General features: G+C 44.7%; 1 protein-coding gene across 1 annotated transcript; it reads left to right on the plus strand.

The window, feature by feature from the left end:
• Positions 1 to 367: 367 nt before the first annotated feature.
• Positions 368 to 18,553, plus strand: LOC104148469 (myosin heavy chain, skeletal muscle, adult-like). Its single transcript, XM_068914066.1, has 37 exons — positions 368 to 504; positions 590 to 746; positions 2,270 to 2,297; positions 2,396 to 2,507; positions 2,596 to 2,688; positions 2,819 to 2,882; positions 2,974 to 3,072; positions 3,178 to 3,281; positions 3,369 to 3,507; positions 3,971 to 4,089; positions 4,183 to 4,332; positions 4,901 to 5,071; positions 6,399 to 6,708; positions 6,802 to 6,878; positions 8,464 to 8,551; positions 8,646 to 8,763; positions 8,972 to 9,095; positions 9,523 to 9,659; positions 9,750 to 10,005; positions 11,473 to 11,715; positions 11,822 to 11,998; positions 12,079 to 12,224; positions 12,316 to 12,406; positions 12,499 to 12,888; positions 13,138 to 13,264; positions 13,369 to 13,487; positions 13,796 to 13,992; positions 14,552 to 14,735; positions 14,822 to 14,987; positions 15,159 to 15,283; positions 15,525 to 15,833; positions 15,933 to 16,136; positions 16,429 to 16,554; positions 16,649 to 16,819; positions 16,908 to 17,012; positions 17,152 to 17,247; positions 18,265 to 18,553. Exons 1-37 carry the CDS (start codon positions 394 to 396, stop codon positions 18,415 to 18,417), a joined length of 5,586 nt encoding a protein of 1,861 aa, XP_068770167.1. The 5' UTR covers positions 368 to 393; the 3' UTR covers positions 18,418 to 18,553.
• The last annotated feature ends 2,557 nt before the right edge of the window (positions 18,554 to 21,110 follow it).

Consider the following 21,110-nt stretch of genomic DNA (forward strand, 5'->3'; position numbering starts at 1 on the left):
AACCTGTATAAGTATCTGCAGGGGGAGTGTCAAGAGGATGAGGCCAGTCTCTTCTCCGTGGTGCCCAGCAACAGGACAAGAGGCAATGGGCAGAAACTGAACCACAGGCAGTTCCACCTGAACCTGAGAAAAAACTTCTTCACTGTGAGGGTGACAGAGCATTGGAACAGGTTGCCCAGAGAGGTGGTGGAGTCTCCTTCCCTGGAGATATTCAAAAGCCGTCTGGATGTGATCCTGGGCAATATGCTCTAGAGGACCCTGCTTGAGCAGGGAGGTTGGACTAGATGATCTCCAGAGGTCCCTTCCAACCTAAACGATTCTGTGATTCTGTGATTCTGTGACCTCTCTCTTCCTTGGCAGACTCTGACCGTGAAGGAAGATCAAGTCTTCTCCATGAACCCTCCTAAGTATGACAAAATTGAGGACATGGCCATGATGACCCACCTCCATGAACCCGCTGTGCTGTATAACCTCAAAGAGCGTTATGCAGCCTGGATGATCTACGTAAGTACCAGCAGCAGTCCTCCTGCAGCTAGCTAGGAAGAACTGCTATGAGTGGAAGCCAACTTGCTGTCTCCCTTCCTCACAGACCTACTCGGGTCTCTTCTGTGTCACTGTCAACCCCTACAAGTGGCTGCCGGTGTACAACCCAGAGGTGGTGTTGGCCTACCGAGGCAAAAAGCGCCAGGAGGCTCCTCCCCACATCTTCTCCATCTCTGACAACGCTTATCAGTTCATGCTAACTGGTGAGGAACCTTAAAGAAATCACAAAGTCTTCCAGAAAATATAATGTTTGTTTTATAAAACACTGAGCGTGTTCAGAGATGTAAACCTCATCATGAACCTTACTTTATTTTAGCAGTTATCATTGCTGCTATTCTGAAAGAGACATAGCTCTGTTCTAAATATTTTTAAAAGTTTAGCTGATAGCATATAGCCAAGGGCACTGAAAAGGTTATGGTTAAGAATAATTAATGGGATAAATTTTGTCGATGAAGCAAAAGTTCCCCCCCCACACACACATTATTTAGGTCTGAGCACTAGTCAAATTGTCACACAAAATATTGTTTTAACTTTGAAAAATATAATTCAGTTCTCTAAAAAGTGTTCTGTAGCTTAAGTTATTGGTGCCTTGGCTTCATGATGACTTAGATTACAAGAAGCAAATGCTCTGATTTCAAGTGGTCTTCTGATATTTGCAACTTCTTTGTAAAGAACAAAAGCAGAATCTCAGAGAGTTGCACCACCACGAAATCATGATAAATGTTTGCATTTCTAATTAGCTGTTAGTTAATACTCTTGTATTACGGATTTATTTCTTCTCAAGTATAAAAGTTAGTAAACTAGAAGAGATTAGGATTCTGTACCAGAAACTGCAATATGGAGAAGGAAACCAGTGATCTGATGTCCACACATCTGCAGCAGTTTCGTGAATGCATAGGGATCTAACTGAACATCACACAGCGATAATGTTGTCTCTATTTGAAAAAAAAAAAAAAAGGCCTCAAAAATGTAGGGAAATACATCATGTAAACGCTTTTTTCTCCTTCTCCATTTTTTCTCTCTGCCACTGAAGCAGGCTTATGAATTAGGAGTAGGAACTTAGCATTTCATTTTCAAAGTTTTCTCCATTCTTCCTGCTCTTAGTCAGAACCTTTAAAAACGGACTTGCAAAGACAGAACTACACCCAAAATGAAGTAAACTGAATCAAGAAAACAACCAAAACAGAAAATCCTGAAATAATTAATATTTTTAGTTGCCCTGGAAAGAATTCATTCTTTTGCATTCATTGGTGAGACAGAAAAAGGAGGAGAATAAGAGGCTTGTTCAAATATTTCCAGCATTGGTGAAACATCTAGATTCCCAGGAACCAGAAGCTAACCAGAAAAGAACACTTATTTCAAAAGTTGGGGTGGAGGGGGAAATCATAATTCTTTTGACCCACACAGTTTTACACACTGTCAGAAACCAATCTTAATTACTCTGTTCCATGCATTTACTTAATAAGAGAGAAGCAGACTGCTTGATGGAAAAAAAGAAAAATCTGAAAAGCTATTCTGAAGTGATGCCTCCGTTGATCCAGCTGATATTACTGCTAGGAACATCAAAAGTACCTACTGCAGGGGCTTTCCCAGGGCTTTTCACTGCCTTCTGTCCCTGCACATTCTGGAAGCCTCTGTTCATATTTCTCTCACAGTGTTTGAGTTTTTTTTTCTTTTTTATTCATGAGCGCTACATCTTGTCCCTTTGTTTCTGTCTCTTTCACAGATCGTGAGAATCAGTCAATCCTGATCACGTACGTACATTCCCTGATCGGGTTCCTGATGGGTTGCTCTGTGCCACGGAACCTGCTGCCTGACCATACGTTCTCTGCTTCTCTCTCTGGCTTCACAGCGGAGAATCCGGTGCAGGGAAGACTGTGAACACAAAGCGTGTCATCCAGTACTTTGCAACAATTGCAGCTAGTGGGGAGAAGAAGAAGGAGGAGCAGTCAGGCAAAATGCAGGTGAGGCAGAAGAGAGAGACTGAACCCTTGGCCTGCAATTGCCACATGGATTAAACACTGTAACTTAACAATACTTATCGTGTCGTAGGGCACCCTTGAGGACCAAATCATCAGTGCCAACCCCCTGCTGGAGGCCTTTGGAAATGCCAAGACTGTGAGGAATGACAACTCCTCACGCTTTGTAAGTCGTTGCTTTGGACAAAATCTCTCCCTCTCTTTACAAGCGTAATGATGGGCCTCGTGCTAGTCTCACCGAAGGAGACGGCAAAGGAATGCAGCTAGGCTGAAATGCTTCTTTCTTCCCTGAACAGGGCAAATTCATCAGAATCCACTTTGGGGCCACAGGGAAACTGGCTTCTGCTGACATTGAAACATGTAAGAGACCGTCCTTGACTCAGCACGTTCCTTTCCGTCTTCCTGTTCTGTGCACTGTCTTGTGCCTAACTCCTTCTCTCTTCCTTGCCAGATCTGCTGGAGAAGTCCAGAGTCACTTTCCAGCTCAAGGCAGAAAGAAGCTACCACATATTTTATCAGGTCACCTCCAACAAGAAGCCAGAGCTAATTGGTAGGAAGGATCCCTAACTCTTTTTGGAGGAAGAGAGCTGAGCAAGAATTAGCTACCTTACACAGATAAAGAAATTTAACCCAAAAACATCCATTCTTTTTTCAGAAATGCTCCTCATTACCACCAACCCATATGACTACCCTTTTGTGAGTCAAGGTGAGATCACTGTTCCCAGCATTGATGACAAAGAGGAGCTGATGGCTACAGATGTAAGTAATATACAAAACAGGTCATCTGGTGGATAGGTGACCTACCTACATACATGTATACATTTTACTTTACTGTTTCTGTTGCAGAGTGCCATTGATATCCTGGGCTTCACTGCTGATGAGAAGACCGCCATTTACAAGCTGACGGGGGCTGTCATGCACTATGGGAACTTGAAGTTCAAGCAGAAACAACGAGAGGAGCAGGCAGAGCCAGATGGCACGGAAGGTATTAATAAACTCAATAATTGGCGTTTCTGTAAGTTACTCAGTGTGTGAAAGACACAGTGTTAGTCACCAAAATGTGAAAAAGCTTCTTCACTGTGAGGGTGACAGAGCATTGGAACAGGTTGCCCAGAGAGGTGGTGGAGTCTCCTTCGCTGGAGATATTCAAAAGCCGTCTGGATGTGATCCTGGGCAATATGCTCTAGGTGACCCTGCTTGAACAGGGAGGTTGGACTAGATGATCTCCAGAGGTCCCTTCCAACCTAAACGATTCTGTGATTCTGTGATTCTGTGAAAATTTGGTCTTAGGTGGACTTTAGGATCCCAAGGAATACAGTAATTCAGGATACAGGTTAACAAATTTCAATAAACAGCTTGCTGAGCACTTTAGATTCTTAGAGAATACTCGAGGATCAAAACTTGTGTGTCCATAAATTCCTCCTTTTTCTTTCTATTCCAATCTTTAGTTGCTGACAAGGCTGCCTACCTGATGGGTCTGAACTCAGCCGACATGCTCAAGGCCCTGTGCTTCCCCCGAGTCAAGGTTGGAAATGAATATGTGACCAAAGGTCAAACTGTGCAACAAGTAAGAAATGTGGTAACCTAAAACTATGCTTTGAATTAACATCCCAGGGGCTTCACTCTGTTTGGTAACTCCAGACCTCTCCCTGTGTTTTAGGTGCACAATGCTGTAGGTGCTCTTGCAAAGGCTGTCTATGAGAGGATGTTCTTGTGGATGGTTGTTCGCATCAACCAACAGCTGGATACCAAACAACCCAGACAGTACTTCATTGGTGTCCTGGACATTGCTGGCTTTGAGATCTTTGATGTAAGTAACAAAGACTTAGTAGCAGTTATTTGGAAGTGACAACTGGCTGTTATGACAATTCTGAGATATTTTTAATAAAGAATTAATATTATCTCATAATTATTTGCAGCTATTAGACTTCTTAAAACCCTGAATTAAAGAACAAACCTTTCAAAGGACTTGCTTTGCAGCAATAGACTCATTTTGTGGATGTGCCACTCAAAAGCACAGAATGGCCCAAGTGGAAGAGTTACTTGGTTTAAATGATCAAGGACAAGACATTATAAAATCATATATATCATGATAGGCCAAACATGCTGTAATATCTTTTTTCCCCATAATTTGGTTTTAGAAAATGTAGGAAATACACTTTATTTTCACATTTATTTCAGAGAGAAGAGATTCCTTGTGAACAATGAATTTGATGCATTTTTGTGTTTCATTATGTAGATATAAAGTACACTGAAGAAATGCAGACTTGAAATGCAGAGAAGCCAAGATAATTTGAGTTCCTTATTTTTAAAGGAAAAAGAGTTGTAGCCATTGCTGCATCTTGCAAATGTGGGTCTTTCTCATTTTTGTTTCACAGTTCAACAGCTTTGAACAGCTCTGCATCAACTTCACCAATGAGAAACTGCAACAGTTTTTCAACCACCACATGTTTGTGCTGGAGCAGGAGGAATACAAGAAAGAGGGAATTGAGTGGACATTCATTGACTTTGGGATGGACCTGGCTGCCTGTATTGAGCTTATTGAGAAGGTATCCATTACATTAGGTGTGCAGGAATTCTAGAATTCTATAATTACTTGGCCTCATTTTCTCAAAGGACTTTTCCATGTTTGTGCCCACACATTCAGCTTCTGCTATTCAAAATACCTTGCCCTGTAGTTTATTTTATCTGTGAAGGGAGATATAAGAAGGTTTCACACAGCTTCATGACAACAGCTCTGTACTGATCTCTTTTAAAGTGCCAAAAGGTTGTTAAACTCCAAATAACAGTATTATTTCAAAACAGGTAGAATCAGTCTCCAATTTAGAGTCTCTTTCTCACCTTCCAGCTCTAGCAGACTTAGGCTTATATAGCAAAACAGCTATAGCTTTGTAAAATAAATAGACAAGAGATATGCATAACTGCCAGCTAACAGTCACATATCCTTTTATTGCATCAATGAGAAGGCAACCACATTGCACATGGGATGCAATATTCAGTGGCTGGAAGGATGGTAAGAAATTAGAACCACGGAATCGCGGAAGCTTAAAAGCACCTCTGGAGATTGTCTAGGCCAACCTCCTTCCTCAAAGCAGGGTCAGCTAGAGCAGGTTGCTCAGGACAGTGTCCAGTTGGGATGTGAATATCTTCAGTGACGGACTCTCAACAGACCCTGTGGGCAACCTGTTCCAATGTTTAACCACTTTCCCAGTAAAAACTTAGGGTTTTTTATGTTTGAAAGGAATTTCCTGTATTTTAAGACATGCCCATTGACTTTCCTCCTGTCACTGGATATCACTGAGAAGAGTCGGACTCCTCCTTCTTTACTCTTACCCATCAAATATTTATACACATTGATAAGATCCCCCTGAGGCTTCAGTTCTTGAGGCTAAATAATTGCAGCTCTCTCAGCCTCTCCTCATCTGACAAGATGTTCCTGTCCTTTAGTGGCTCTTCAATGGGCTCATTCCAGAAGGTCCATGTCCCTCTTGTACAGGTGAGCCCAGAACTGGATACAGCATTCCAGATGTGGCCTCATCATTGCTGAGTAGAGGGGAAGGATCACCTCCCTCTACCTGCAGGCAACATCCTTCCTAAAGCAGTCCAGGATGTGTAGGCCTTCTTTACCATAAAGGTGCATTGCTGTCTTATGTTCAACTTGTGATAAGACATCTCTGTGTTCTGTGAGGCCCTTTGGATAAGAAGATTTTGCCTGTGTTTATTATAAAGAAGGTTAATGACACAAACTAAATGATTTTCCATTAATAATCTTTTCTGATGTGTATCTCAGCATGTCTTCTTCCACTCTGCATAAGTGATGGTCATATTCTCCTGAAAGCTTATTTGCAGTTTGTCGCTCTTGTTCATTTCTTCCAGCCCATGGGCATCTTCTCCATCCTGGAAGAGGAGTGCATGTTCCCCAAGGCAACTGACACCTCTTTCAAGAACAAGCTCTATGACCAGCATCTGGGCAAGTCCAGCAACTTCCAGAAACCCAAGCCTACCAAAGGAAAGACTGAAGCTCATTTCTCCCTCATACACTATGCTGGCACAGTGGACTACAACATCACTGGCTGGCTTGAGAAGAACAAGGACCCCCTGAATGAAACCGTCATTGGGTTGTACCAGAAATCATCACTGAAAACACTGGCCCTGCTGTTTGCCAACTATGGTGGAGCAGAAGCAGGTCAATTTTATGCAGCCCATGTTTTACAAAAGAGAATCATTACAGGCAAAAGCAAAAATTTAAAACCTGTTTAATATGTTTCCAATTTTGCAGAGGCTAGTGCTGGTGCTGGCAAGAAAGGTGGAAAGAAGAAGGGTTCTTCTTTCCAGACTGTCTCAGCTCTTTTCCGGGTATAGTATCTCTTCCTAAGATAAGGAGTAAGCAGACCATTTAAAATGGCTAAAAATGCAGACCATTAAAAATGGCTAAAATGTAATGGCTTAAAATTTTTTTTTTTTACTTACTTGTGCAAAAAGGCCCCAAATTTCTTGGGTCATATTTTGATAGGGAATAAATCCATTGGAACTTATGTAAGCTCCATTCCATTGAACGCACAACCTATCCCTTTGTCCACTTCTCCCAGAACAATGTCATATAGAAAATACTTAAAATACTCCTAAAAGACACAAATTCCCTCCTGATGCTTAGCTGCATTTCAGAGCCTTATATTGCCCTATAACAGGGTGGTTCCTACCACTGATCTGGAGGATGAGCTGTTTGCTCCATGAATTTTTCTGTTTTTTTTTTTCCATGACTCAGAGACCAATCTCATATGGTTGAAACGCCCCCACATCTTGGGATATAGATTTTTAAGATGTCAGATACCTGACAGTTCCTTCTCAAAACCAGGTCTTGTTGCCTGGCTGTTATTTACACTTCCTCCACATGAATTATCTAATCTCCCCGAGGGTATTTTATTACCATATATATCTTTTGCTTGGGGCTCCCTTCTTGATATAGACTAATTCCTCCTACTGGGTTGCTGTCATATGATCCTCGATCACCTGAACCAGCCCCTAGCCAGTGCTCTGAAACAGAACATGGGCGTGTGTATTTATGCCCCAGGAAAAATAACCATAGGTGTAACAGCCTTTCCCATGCAAGTGGGAAATTATTGTCAACATGTATCATTCAAAAAGAACGCAATAAGCCTAGGTTTAATGTCATAAGACTTTCAGGGGTAATGTTATAGGAGAAATGTTATTTCTTTTATTTAAGTTGCATTTTTGTTATATTTTCAAACTTTCTTCCACTACTCCACTGATCTGGGCATGATGTGGGATCTACTGACTGCTTAATTTAGGTACTCTGAGATCTCCTCTGGAGGCATGCGCATCTCACCATTAATTATAGGGACTAATTACTTGTAAATAATTTTAACAGGGACTATTATAATCCAAGGCTGGGATTCATCTCATCTTACTTTAGATAGCCAAAATCTAGAAACACAAACTAGACATATAAGACTCAGCTGGTCATTTGTGCTCCTTTTTCTTTCAGTGGGGAGAAATAGGAAAGGCACTACATTAGAGTGATCCATATGACCTGCATTAGGTGTCTACCTTAGTATGCTTCAAATTGCCTCCCAGAGGTACCTATTTAAATCTCCCTGGCTACCTCTTGTGGAAGAATGATCTCATTTCTAATGAACATGTTCAACTAGAGTAAGACTCCTCAGTCTAATTCTAAGCAAAATATAGTGGAATATCATAAAAGTGTATGTTGAGAGTACAATATTTCCCACTGATTAAACAGGAGAACTTTATACTTTAATTTAATAATAATAATGTTCTGTGGAAGGTAGGAAAAATGGGTGTAGGTGGCTCCGGTTCAGATCATTGTTGTCTGGTTCCTCATTATCTCATTACAGAGGGCTTGATGCTTACAGTGGAAATTACATTTGCTAATATAGCCTTCTGTTAATGACTCTCCCAGGAGAATTTAAACAAGCTGATGACGAATCTGCGAAGCACTCACCCCCATTTTGTGCGCTGCATCATCCCAAATGAAACAAAAACACCTGGTAAGAGACTCAGATACAGAAAGTCTTCAATATGGTGCAGCTCTTCCCCTCTGTACTACAGAATATAGTATTCATGTGTGCTCTCAACTGTTAGGTGCCATGGAACATGAACTGGTGCTGCACCAGCTGCGGTGCAACGGTGTGCTGGAAGGGATCAGAATTTGCAGGAAAGGATTTCCCAACAGAGTCCTGTATGCAGATTTTAAACAGAGGTCAGACTGCTCCCCTTACTGACTCATTTTGGCCATGTTGAGTACCTTGTGGAATTTAAGCACGTTCATCTATGGTAACTAAATCCATTTGTAAAGTTTAGATTTAGTAGCGGTGTAATGTTCTCAAAAGTTCTTAGACCCTTTCTTGCAGTGTATCAGCCAATTGGTTTCAACAACAGACCTCTTTATATTCTGTTTTCTCCCCCAGATACAAAGTATTAAATGCAAGTGCTATTCCAGAAGGACAGTTCATTGACAGCAAGAAGGCTTGCGAGAAACTTCTGGGATCAATTGATATAGACCACACTCAATATAAATTTGGTCACACCAAGGTAAAACAGAACTGTTTCATTCAAGTACTCTGTGTTTTTGGTTTGTAGAGCTTGAGAACAATGCTCAAATTCTCATGGCAGAGTGTGAAATTATCAAATAGTATATTTAAAACAAATAAAAAATAGTATTTTTTGACTCAATACTTAATTAAAACTGCGAAATTCATTGCCATAGGATCATAGGATGATCCTATTTCAGGGTTCCTAATTTAAGACAAAGTTGTAGAATAAAAGAACTAAAGGCTAATAAAATAAAGACATAAGGTCTGGCTCATATAGTTCCTAAACTGAAAGTTACTGCAAGCTTGGCGATATCACTACATGCTTTCTTTGGACTTTTGCTCTTTTTCTTAACTTCCCATATTATCTGTTTTGAGGACAGGATACTGGGCTACACTGAATGATGATTTTTATATTCTTGTCTAAGGTGTTCTTCAAAGCTGGATTGGTAGGTCTCCTGGAGGAGATGAGAGATGAGAAGCTGGCACAGCTCATCACTCGCACGCAGGCCAGGTGCAGGGGCTTCCTGATGAGGGTAGAGTACCAGAAAATGGTTGAGAGGAGGTACACTTTTCTTCAAATTAGGCTTACTGTACTTGGCTTACTAGGTCATCACAGTTTAAATATTTAATATTCTTTTGAATTACCTTTCAGAGAGTCCATCTTCTGCATCCAGTACAACATTCGTGCATTCATGAATGTCAAGCATTGGCCTTGGATGAAACTGTTCTTCAAGATCAAGCCCTTGCTGAGGAGTGCAGAATCAGAGAAGGAGATGGCCAATATGAAACAAGAGTTTGAGAAAACGAAGGAAGAGCTTGCAAAGTCTGAGGCCAAAAGGAAGGAGCTGGAGGAGAAAATGGTGAAGCTGGTGCAGGAGAAAAATGACCTTCAGCTCCAAGTGCAGGCTGTGAGTGCTACCAGTGTGCCTGATCTGAACTGAATTTTGATGATAAGGTTTATATGTACAACTACATTTTCAGAAGACACGTAGAAACTATGATTGTGATTCAATTCTATAGTATTTCATTAAGTAGTGCTCTTAAAAATTTAATTAGTTGCAATGAGGATTGTCAGGAGATTGTGAACAAGGCATCACTGGATCATCTTTACACCATGAGTGAGACTTTTCTAGGATGATTCTCGAGAGTTCTGTCATTTACCTTCAGTAAAACTGCATCAGACAAAACAAGAAACTCTTTACTTTCAGGTAGCATAATTTTTGTTCTTCTAGGCTAGGTTTTCATACCTCTCCAATACCTATATGTCCATTCTTATACACACATGATCAGGAATCCTTAGGAAAAGATACGATGGCATATCTTTATTTTCTTTATTCTCAACTAAACATGACAATTTGCTTCTTTCCAGCGTAGGTGGCATCCTAGCTGCTAGGGACAGTACTGTGTTATGATTTTGAACATAAACCTAATTGAGAGGAAACAGAATTTAATTTTCTCACTCACCATCCTAAAACACTCAGAGAGATGAACTGGAATCATTGCATGATATTAGGTGGTATATGTATGGCATTGTAAGCTGTGATTTCTAAATTAAATCATTCACAGAATTGACTGTATCCAAAAAATAATACTATGCAATACATGTGACATGTAGGTAAGATAAGTGGTCCCCTTATTAAAACATCTTGAACCGTAAAAAGATTTAAAAAAATCTGTTCACTGCTAAAATTATCATTTCTCTGTCACAGTATATCTGCTAGACTGAAAAGTGAGATAAAACACTGTAGTGTTTGTCCGTTGGGCTCTAACAAACACTACAGTATGTCTGCTGCAAGAAGTCTAAAATCAGATTTTGAAAATGGCTCAATTTGTAAAAGTTCCTATTCTTCTTAGCTGATGAGAGTCTAATTAAGAAAAGCTGAAGCTGCTGGATGCTGAGTATTTTTTGAGAAATGGTGATGAGAACTGAAATCATAATTGCTCTCAAAAACAGTAGGGTGAACAAACAGAAACACAGGACTGATGTCAGCATAACTGTGACTTTGCTGTTTATATGTAGCTTGGCATATAGTTATCATTCAGCATATTATAAGTGTTTGAAAATATGGAAGATCTCCTATGATTAACCAAAAATGTATATGCTTTGTTGTAATATTGATCTTGATGAGATAAGTATGGAATCTAAACCTTACACATGTATATAAATACTTAGGCCTTCATACAGATTAAACAAATTTTGTCTGGTGTTAGATTTAAATATTACCCATTTCAAAAACCACTCCAGACAATTCAAAGTCAATTTTACTTTACATTACTTTACATTGCAAAATTGCTATCCAGGATTCTAAAGATAAAGCTAAGAATTTCAACATCCTGCAGAAGATATATCCAGAAACATTATATTTTCCCAACAGGAAGCTGATGCTCTAGCTGATGCTGAGGAAAGATGTGACCAACTCATCAAAACCAAAATCCAGCTGGAAGCCAAAGTTAAGGAGGTGACAGAAAGGGCGGAGGACGAGGAGGAAATCAATGCGGAGCTGACAGCCAAGAAGAGGAAACTGGAGGACGAATGTTCAGAGCTGAAGAAAGATATCGATGACCTGGAGTTAACGCTGGCTAAGGTTGAGAAGGAAAAGCATGCCACCGAAAACAAGGTAGAATGCACGAGATGTCACTCTCACGCCAGAAAAGAACTCAGTGTTGTTAACGCTGTACAGTTTTAAACAATATTTTTTATCTACACTTGCTGCCTTCTCACAGGTGAAAAACCTCACTGAGGAGATGGCAGCCCTGGATGAAACCATCGTAAAGCTGACAAAAGAGAAGAAAGCCCTCCAAGAGGCCCACCAGCAGACACTGGATGACCTGCAGGCAGAAGAGGACAAAGTCAATACGCTGACCAAAGCTAAAACCAAGCTGGAGCAGCAAGTGGATGATGTAAGCACACACACATCCAGTAAAAACAGTTATGGAGTTAGGCCTGGCTGGCAGAGCATTCACGGCCTTGTTCTGTTTAGCTCGAAGGGTCCCTGGAGCAAGAGAAGAAACTGCGCATGGACCTTGAGCGAGCCAAGAGGAAACTCGAGGGAGACCTGAAGCTGGCCCATGACACCATAATGGACTTGGAAAACGACAAGCAGCAGCTGGATGAGAAACTGAAGAAGTAAGTGTGGTTGTGGGGCACCTTTGCACTGTGCAGGTGCACATATGCTTTCCGTTGGGCTCTAACAAACAAAGTTTTGCTTTGTGCAAAGGAAAGACTTTGAAATCAGCCAGATCCAGAGCAAGATCGAGGATGAACAAGTTCTTGGCATGCAATCGCAGAAGAAGATCAAGGAGCTGCAGGCAAGTCTTTGTTCCAACCCTTCTCTCACAGGCCTCGACAGAGGCCAGGTAGGAGCAGGGCATGGGTGTGAACGGTGCCTAATGTTCCCCAGGCCCGTATTGAGGAACTGGAGGAGGAAATCGAGGCCGAGCGGACCTCTCGGGCCAAAGCAGAGAAGCATCGGGCTGACCTCTCCAGGGAGCTAGAGGAGATCAGTGAGCGCCTGGAAGAAGCAGGGGGGGCCACGGCAGCTCAGATCGAGATGAACAAGAAGCGTGAGGCAGAATTTCAGAAGATGCGCCGGGACCTTGAAGAGGCCACTCTGCAGCATGAAGCCACAGCCGCCGCCTTGCGGAAGAAGCATGCGGACAGCACAGCTGAGCTTGGGGAGCAGATAGACAGCCTTCAGCGTGTCAAGCAGAAGCTGGAGAAGGAGAAGAGTGAGCTGAAGATGGAGATTGACGACTTGGCCAGTAACATGGAGTCTGTCTCCAAAGCCAAGGTACAGACATATTTATTGATAGCAATTTGAAAACAATGGAACATTTATGTTTAATCTTATCTTATTTAAATATGATCAGGTTATAATATAACTGTCTTTCTCCAAATCTATTATACAGAACTGTATTTGTATGCACCTTATCCCATGGAGAAATACATAGACTGCATCTTCTGGCCACATTTTCCTGCTGTAAAAATAAGGAAGATTCCAGAAATTAATCCTCCTTTCTTATGTCTATTTGATACCTAGGCAAATCTGGAGAAGATGTGCCGCACTCTGGAAGATCAGCTGAGTGAATTTAAAACAAAGGAAGAGCAGAATCAGCGCATGATCAGTGATCTAAGTGCTCAAAGAGCTCGTCTACAGACAGAATCTGGTGAGGCATCTCCGTCTCCAGTTTGGAAATAGGAGAACCTCCTAAATAGTGTTATTAGTTTACGAATGGCTATTAAAATATTTTCTGACTATAAATTTTCCCAGGTGAATATGCACGTCAGGTGGAAGAAAAAGATGCTTTGATTTCTCAGCTTTCTAGAGGAAAACAGGCTTTTACTCAACAGATTGAGGAACTGAAGCGGCAACTAGAGGAAGAGATAAAGGTGAAGATATTTACTACTACATATGAGATGCGTATTTTACGTTGCATTGTTTCTGGTTTCAAGAGCTGGAAAGGTAATTTAATTTAAAAGATTTTAATTAAAAAAACATAACCACATTAGGCCACCCAATCCAGGCCCTGCTAGTGTAAAACTCCTCCCAACTTTCTGCAGCATATCAGAGAACACCTTCCCTTGTTTCAGCTTTAAATTTTTCATACAGTGGCTTATTCACTACTTCCTTGGGATAATATTCCCGTGTATAAATGCCAGGGTGTATCTACTCCTTGTTCCAATTCTTGCCTCCCCAGGCCAAGAATGCCCTGGCCCACGCCTTGCAGTCTGCACGCCATGACTGTGACTTGCTCCGGGAACAATATGAAGAGGAGCAGGAAGCCAAGGGTGAGCTGCAGCGCGCCCTGTCCAAGGCTAACAGTGAAGTGGCTCAGTGGAGAACCAAATATGAGACGGACGCCATTCAGCGCACGGAGGAACTGGAGGAGGCCAAGTATGTGGTAGTGGGGTGCAAAGAAGCCAGAGGAGACTGCGAGTGCAAAAGGGACTTTGAACTATAGGCGGTGTGGTTTGGGAAAGGCAAAGGCAAATATGCTCATCAGGCTAAGAATGGCAGAAATGAGGCCCCGCACTGTGGAGTGCAGGGAAGCCAAATACATGGGAAGGTGAAGAAGGCTGGCAGACACTAATAAGGGAAATTTGAAAAGACCATTGAGACAGTGACAGAAAGAAGCCAAGACTAGGTAGGGGAGGGGTGATAGGTAGAGGACAGTGTGTGGTATGGAGGGTGTGGTTATGAAAAGCCCAAGGCAAATAGGCCATAGGACAAAGAATGCAAGAGAGAGGCAATGTACGGGATGTGCAGAGGGGTTGCTAGGGCCTGGGGAAAGGAAAAGGGAGCAAAAAGACATGCTGGGGCAGGCTCTACACTGTGTGTGCATGGGATCAAATACCGCAAAGTGGCTACGCATGCCATTGTGGAAAGCACCCTGGCTGCACAAAAGCTGCTTCCCTTTGCTTCCTCACTGGGAGCTGTATTTACCATCTCCCAGGAAGAAGCTGGCACAGCGTCTGCAGGAAGCGGAGGAACACGTTGAGGCCGTGAACGCCAAATGCGCTTCCCTGGAAAAGACAAAGCAGCGGCTGCAGAATGAAGTGGAGGACCTGATGATCGACGTGGAAAGAGCAAACGCTGCTTGCGCAGCTCTGGACAAGAAGCAGAAGAACTTTGACAAGGTAACCTGGGCTTCCGCCCTGTGGTCTGGGGACGGGGCATCCCCTCATGACTGCCACGTCCATACTCAGGCCCTGTTGCTCTTCAGATCCTGGCAGAGTGGAAGCAGAAGTATGAGGAAACGCAGGCTGAGCTGGAAGCCTCCCAGAAGGAGTCGCGCTCCCTCAGCACGGAGCTGTTTAAGATGAAGAATGCCTATGAGGAGTCCTTGGACCACCTGGAAACGCTGAAGCGTGAGAACAAGAACTTGCAGCGTAAGTCCCGGGCGCTCTGCTCCTGACTGGGCTTTCCCACAAGCCTGTCTGTCCACCACCCCACATGGGTCCCTGCCCGCAGTGCTGCGAGGGTGCGAGTCACCGTGGGGCGGCAGGGCCTTTCCCCTCCTGCTCAATGCCTGACCCTGCCATTTGTCTCTGTCCCTACAGAGGAGATTGCTGACCTCACGGAGCAGATTGCAGAGGGAGGAAAGGCCATTCATGAGCTGGAGAAAGTGAAGAAGCAGGTTGAGCAGGAGAAATCTGAAATCCAGGCTGCTCTGGAGGAAGCTGAGGTACACGGCCGTAATCACTGGTTTCCAGTCCGGAAATCCTGAGAGACAGTGTGAAAAATAATAGCTTGAGGTTGTAAGGCATATGGTATTGCTTTCTCCCTGTTAAGTTTGAAGCTGCAGCCTCAGTTTCCACATAATAGAGAAAAAAATAGCCCTGATTTGTGGCATAAGAGGTTGTTTCAGAAAGATCAACATTAGGAAATACACTTTTATTAATAGTGTGCTTTTTGTTCTTTTTCAGGCCTCCCTGGAACATGAAGAAGGGAAGATCCTGCGCCTCCAGCTGGAGCTGAACCAGGTGAAGTCTGAGATTGACCGCAAGATAGCAGAAAAAGATGAGGAAATCGACCAGCTGAAGAGAAACCACCTCAGAATTGTGGAGTCCATGCAGAGCACCTTGGATGCAGAGATCAGGAGCAGGAATGAAGCCCTGAGGCTGAAGAAGAAGATGGAGGGAGACCTGAATGAAATGGAGATCCAGCTGAGCCACGCCAACCGCGTGGCGGCAGAGGCCCAAAAGAACCTGAGAAACACACAGGCAGTGCTCAAGGTCCGTTAAGCAGAGATAGAAACAAGTGAATGGCTTAGCTCATTTCTTCAGTGCCAAGAATACTATGCCTGCTGATAATTTCTGCTGCCTCATTTACAGGATACCCAGATACACTTGGACGACGCTCTCAGGACGCAGGAGGACCTGAAGGAGCAGGTGGCCATGGTGGAGCGCAGAGCAAACCTGCTGCAGGCTGAAATTGAGGAGCTACGGGCAGCCCTGGAGCAGACGGAGCGGTCGAGGAAGGTGGCGGAGCAGGAGCTGCTGGATGCAACGGAACGTGTGCAGCTCCTTCATACCCAGGTAAGGGCTTGGTGTGGAAACCAGTTGTGCAGACACTTAACGCAGCAGAGGGCTGCTTATGTGTCAGAGGATAGGTCATGACAATCGTCTAGGGTGGCCTCTATACCACTGTCCACAGGGAAGGCATGCTCACAGCCCACTGCTTGATTTGCCACTGATGTTTTGTCAACAACCATTTAAAAAAGAATTCCAGCTTCTGAATAGGAAATCGGAAAAGAAAAGACTCGGTTCTGACTGTAGGTTGGGTATTTCAGGCCTAGGAATTCAAACCATGCAATTTCTGTTTGCACAGAACACCAGCTTGATCAACACCAAGAAGAAGCTGGAAACGGACATTTCCCAAATTCAGAGTGAAATGGAGGAGACGATCCAGGAAGCCCGCAATGCTGAAGAGAAGGCCAAGAAGGCCATCACAGATGTGAGCTGGGGGCCTCCTTTCATTGCTGGTGGTGGATGGATTCTGCCCCAACATGTCCCCTGTCCCAAACCGGCTCTGCTCCTTCACTCTCCAGGCAGCCATGATGGCAGAAGAGCTGAAGAAGGAGCAGGACACCAGCGCCCACCTGGAGAGGATGAAGAAGAACCTGGACCAGACGGTGAAGGACCTGCAGCACCGCCTGGATGAGGCTGAGCAGCTGGCGCTGAAAGGAGGCAAGAAGCAAATCCAGAAGCTGGAGGCCAGGGTGCGTATAGGGCAGGTATTTGTGCATCAGGGAGCACGTTCCATGGGGCACCACCGGGCAGGCTGCAAGGATGGGCTTCTCATTGCAGGTGCGGGAGCTGGAAGGGGAGGTGGATGCCGAGCAGAAGCGCAGCGCTGAAGCCGTGAAGGGTGTGCGCAAATACGAGAGGAGGGTGAAGGAGCTGACCTACCAGGTAAGGCAGGAGGTCTCTTTGTGCTGACACAACCTTCTCCCAAGAAGCCAAAACGTTTTAATGTGATTCCCATGGGGAAATGTTATTTTTGTTGTGGGGAAACCAATGCACTCTCTTTCCTGCTTACAAACTGCTCTAGTCTGAGGAAGACCGGAAGAATATTCTCAGGCTGCAGGACCTGGTGGACAAGCTGCAAATGAAAGTGAAATCCTACAAGAGACAGTCTGAAGAGGCTGTAAGTGTTGCCCAGAGTGGTGGCAAGAGTCACTTTCCAAGGGGGGGTAGCATGCTCATTGAGGAGATGATTATGAGAAACGTGGGAACTGCCATTGGTCCACAAGGGACGGCTTTAGCGTCTTTGACAGGCTGATAAATCACCCTGGTGCTTGGGTACCAAACAAGACAGAGAAAAAGAGAGCAAAGGCAAGACCAAGTGCAGATAAAAATTTTTAGGTATACAAGATCTGTGTAGTTTGCAAGAAGCAGTCCTTAGTTAATAATACAACAAGTACAACACATCTATTAGTTTTTAAAAGAACTTTCATCAAAAATTTCATCAAAAAGTCTTGAATTTCATCAAAAAATCATGAATTTCACATAGGTATCTCTAGGAAAGATTCCTGGGCACTCCCAAGACACACTGTGCAGCACTGCGTTTAGATTTGTGTGTGGAGACCTTGCCTTCTTCTGGGCATTGTGCAGTCAGGGATGAACTGAGGGAAGTCCTACAGCCTCTGGTGTTAGGAATCTCTGAGCGTGGCATCTTTGCTGCAGAGTCCAGTACAGACAAGGGTTGCTGCACTCTGCTGAGGGGACAATTTGTGAGATCTCACGGACTCGCCATCTCTTACAAATTCCTAACCTTGCCTCAGGGACTTAGAAGGCCCGAGGGACTTACCTGATAACTAGTTACACGTTTAGTAGCCAGACTAACAAATCTTCTTTTCAGTTAAAGCACCACCCGGACTATTTCCGTCTCAGCTTCCAGAGAGCAGAAGGGTGATAAAAATTGCAGGGTTAATCCCGTTCTGTGTTCAGACCCTGTTTGGCTTGGTCTAGAAGGGAATCTTCTAAACAAGGGAGACTGAGGAGGTCTGTGTGAAGCTTATGGGAAAGCAGTGGTGTGTAGGGGATGGAGGGTCTAAGGCTTCCCCTTCCTCCACCCAGGGAACAGCCCCTCAAGTCCCATCGGCAGGAGGACTGGAAACCCCTGCCCTGGGCTCTTCACCACCACCTCCCTCTCCCCCTACAGGAGGAGCTGTCCAATGTCAACCTCTCCAAATTCCGCAAGATCCAGCACGAGCTGGAAGAAGCCGAGGAGCGGGCTGACATTGCAGAGTCGCAGGTCAACAAGCTCCGAGCCAAGAGCCGGGAGTTTCACAGGAAGATAGAAGAGGAAGAGTGAGGATGTCATGGGGCAGCAAAGTGATGAGGGTCGTGCACAAAATGTGAAACCCCCCCCGTCACTTCCTTCTGTAACTAGTCTTTGTAACAGCCCCTGTGCCTAGAGAATAAAGACCATAGATTCCTTTGCATACACACCCTGAGCAGTGGCTTCTTTTCTTTCTCCCTGGTTCCCTCATTAAGCTTTGGATATTGCTGAATGGTTAACTTTAACTCTGACCATCAGCTACCAGCATTGCTGCATAAGTTTTCACTGCCCAGTCAGCTAAAACCACAGGTGACCGCATACTTTTCCTGGCTGGGGGAAGGAAGGAACTAATACAAACTCTAGATGGAGGAACTGCAAACTTACAAGCTAGCAATTCATGTAGAGACAGTCCAACCTGTGCTCCCTTCTGTCTCCAACAGCTCCTTGCACTGCTCTTGCCCTCACAGACTCATCGTGTTTTTCCAGTTGTGTTTTAGCACAGTATACATGCCTCACGAGGGGCAAGAGTGAGCAATTCCTTTTCTTTTTCCTGTCCCCTCTCTTGTTTGTGATCTTGGCAATCACAAATCCTAAACACAGTCTCTGAGAAAGTTATCACCTGCTGCGGTGTTTTGCATTGTGAAGAACAGACAGTTCTGTAGGAGAGCCAATTTTCAGCAGGCGCAGCACTGTGTTATGACACTTCCATAGCGCCTCTGAATTGTGCAGTCTTTCCTACCCTAGATTCCCTCAGCTGCTGCCACCACCTGCTCATACTTCCTCTGCAGTGTGAAAAATGCCGAGCCCTGCATGGGGCCACATGCTGGAAGGACTCCCCTTTGTGGCCCATTTCCCATACACTGCGTAGCACCAGCACACCTCCTCAACACATCACCTCAAAGGTCACCTTTGTCACCTCCCACTCAACAGGCTGTTTGTGGCCTTGCTTCAGGCAAGAGGAAAGAAGAAATCTAACGGGCATATTCCTCCTTTTTTATAAGATACCTGTACCTTCCTTTTGGCCTATGTACAGGCTAACCTGACACTATTGTTTTGTTGGGGGGAGGGGGAAAAAGGAAGGGGATAATGGCAATTACTTTTTCCTGAATTCAGACCCCGCTCAGAACAGAAAAGGCACAGTGGGCTCTATGGCTGCCAATTCTCATATTAGCTGTCTCAGCTGGAGTATTCTGACGCGTTACGCCTTGTCTCTAGTTTAAGTGAAAGACACACAGGCAACGTCAAGGTACGTTGAACCGAAGACATGCACACAGACGTGTCCAAGCTGATGTTTTCATAACACCAACGGCTCTGCGCTTCCAGCAGCTTCTGTCCCTTATTTTCAGGAAGACCACACAACCTTGGAGGATTTTCTCAGAAATCACAAAGACCGCAAGGCTGAGCGTGGAGTGAACCAGACACAGGTTAGCAGTACCTGAGGACTACTAAGTTAATTTTGGGACGCTTTAAACAATAGAAACTTGCACAATTGCATCCCCTCTTGCAGCACTGCCCCTGTCCAAAGTGTTCACTGCCAGTCACCCCCCTCACTCTGACTCCAGAATGAAGGAGCTCCTGGCGAGGACCAATGCAGAGTGAACCAGAAACATGTTAGCAGCAACCTGAGGAGTGAAGCAGCAGCTGGCACTAAAGGGAAGCAAGAAGCAGATTCAGGAGCAGAGGCCAGAGTACATGTTGCTGTTGGAAGCTTGTGACAGCCTACAGCTTTCCACCTCTGCCTACTCTACAAGTGGTGGTATTCAAAGGTAGAGATGGGTCCTCCACTGAGCACTGCACCTAGCAGGGCAGCAGGGATGGGAGTGGGGACAGTGTTGTGGGCAGAAGGGATGCAGGCTGTGCAGACCATGACTGGGCCCAAGCCTGAGGCAGGCAGTCTCTGAAAGCTTTTGAGCTTGATTTGCTTGCAATGTTTTCAGTGGAGAGCTTGCCAGCGGAGCTCCTGGGGGGGTCACTGGAAACTGATGAGGAGTGACAGTGATCTCTTGGTCTAAGCACGTAGAAGCCACAGTAAGGGCATGGACTTTGCTTCCAAAGGGGTGCTCACACTGTTGGGAAGTTCCAGCCAACTGCTCTGAGGCTGTATGCTTAAGACAGAATTATCCAAAGGGGTCTCACCTTACCTGGCTCCCAGGTGCAGCCTCCCCAACGCCCCAGCACTTGCAGAGAAGTCCAGCCTGCTTGCAGTGTCAGTGGCGAGGATGGGCAAGGAGAAACCCAAGCCACTGTCATTGTGGCCTGGAAGAGAGCAATGGGAGATGGTTCTTTAGGGGAAGACCTCAGGTTTCCACCACAAGGACCTTAAGAAAGCCACCTGCCACCTCGCAGAGGTGCCAGCCTAGCCCTCTAGCAAAGTCAATTGTTTTGTCTTCTAGCCTCTTGCGTGTTTCACTGCTGCTAAGTTACATGGCCTCTGGTATCTCTCAAGCTCCCGTAGATCTGGTGGAAAATAAAATAGGCAGCAGCCTACCCTAAGCTCAGGGGCTGGTGCACGCCCTCGGGGAGGGCTTGCTATAAGCCCAGCTGGGCAGTGTTTGTGGGACTGTGGCCTGGCCTTGTGTCCCTGGCAAATTCACAGCTCCCTCCTGGCCCCCAGATCCTGGGCTGTGAGATCCCAGCAAATCACCTGGCAGCCTCCTCTAGCCCAAGCTTGGGAGGAATGCGCCCCTCCTGACAACCTGGGGTACAACAGCCGATCGAGCGGGACT

The sequence above is a fragment of the Struthio camelus genome, chromosome 19, assembly GCF_040807025.1.
Source record: "Struthio camelus isolate bStrCam1 chromosome 19, bStrCam1.hap1, whole genome shotgun sequence".
Lineage (NCBI taxonomy): Eukaryota > Metazoa > Chordata > Aves > Struthioniformes > Struthionidae > Struthio > Struthio camelus.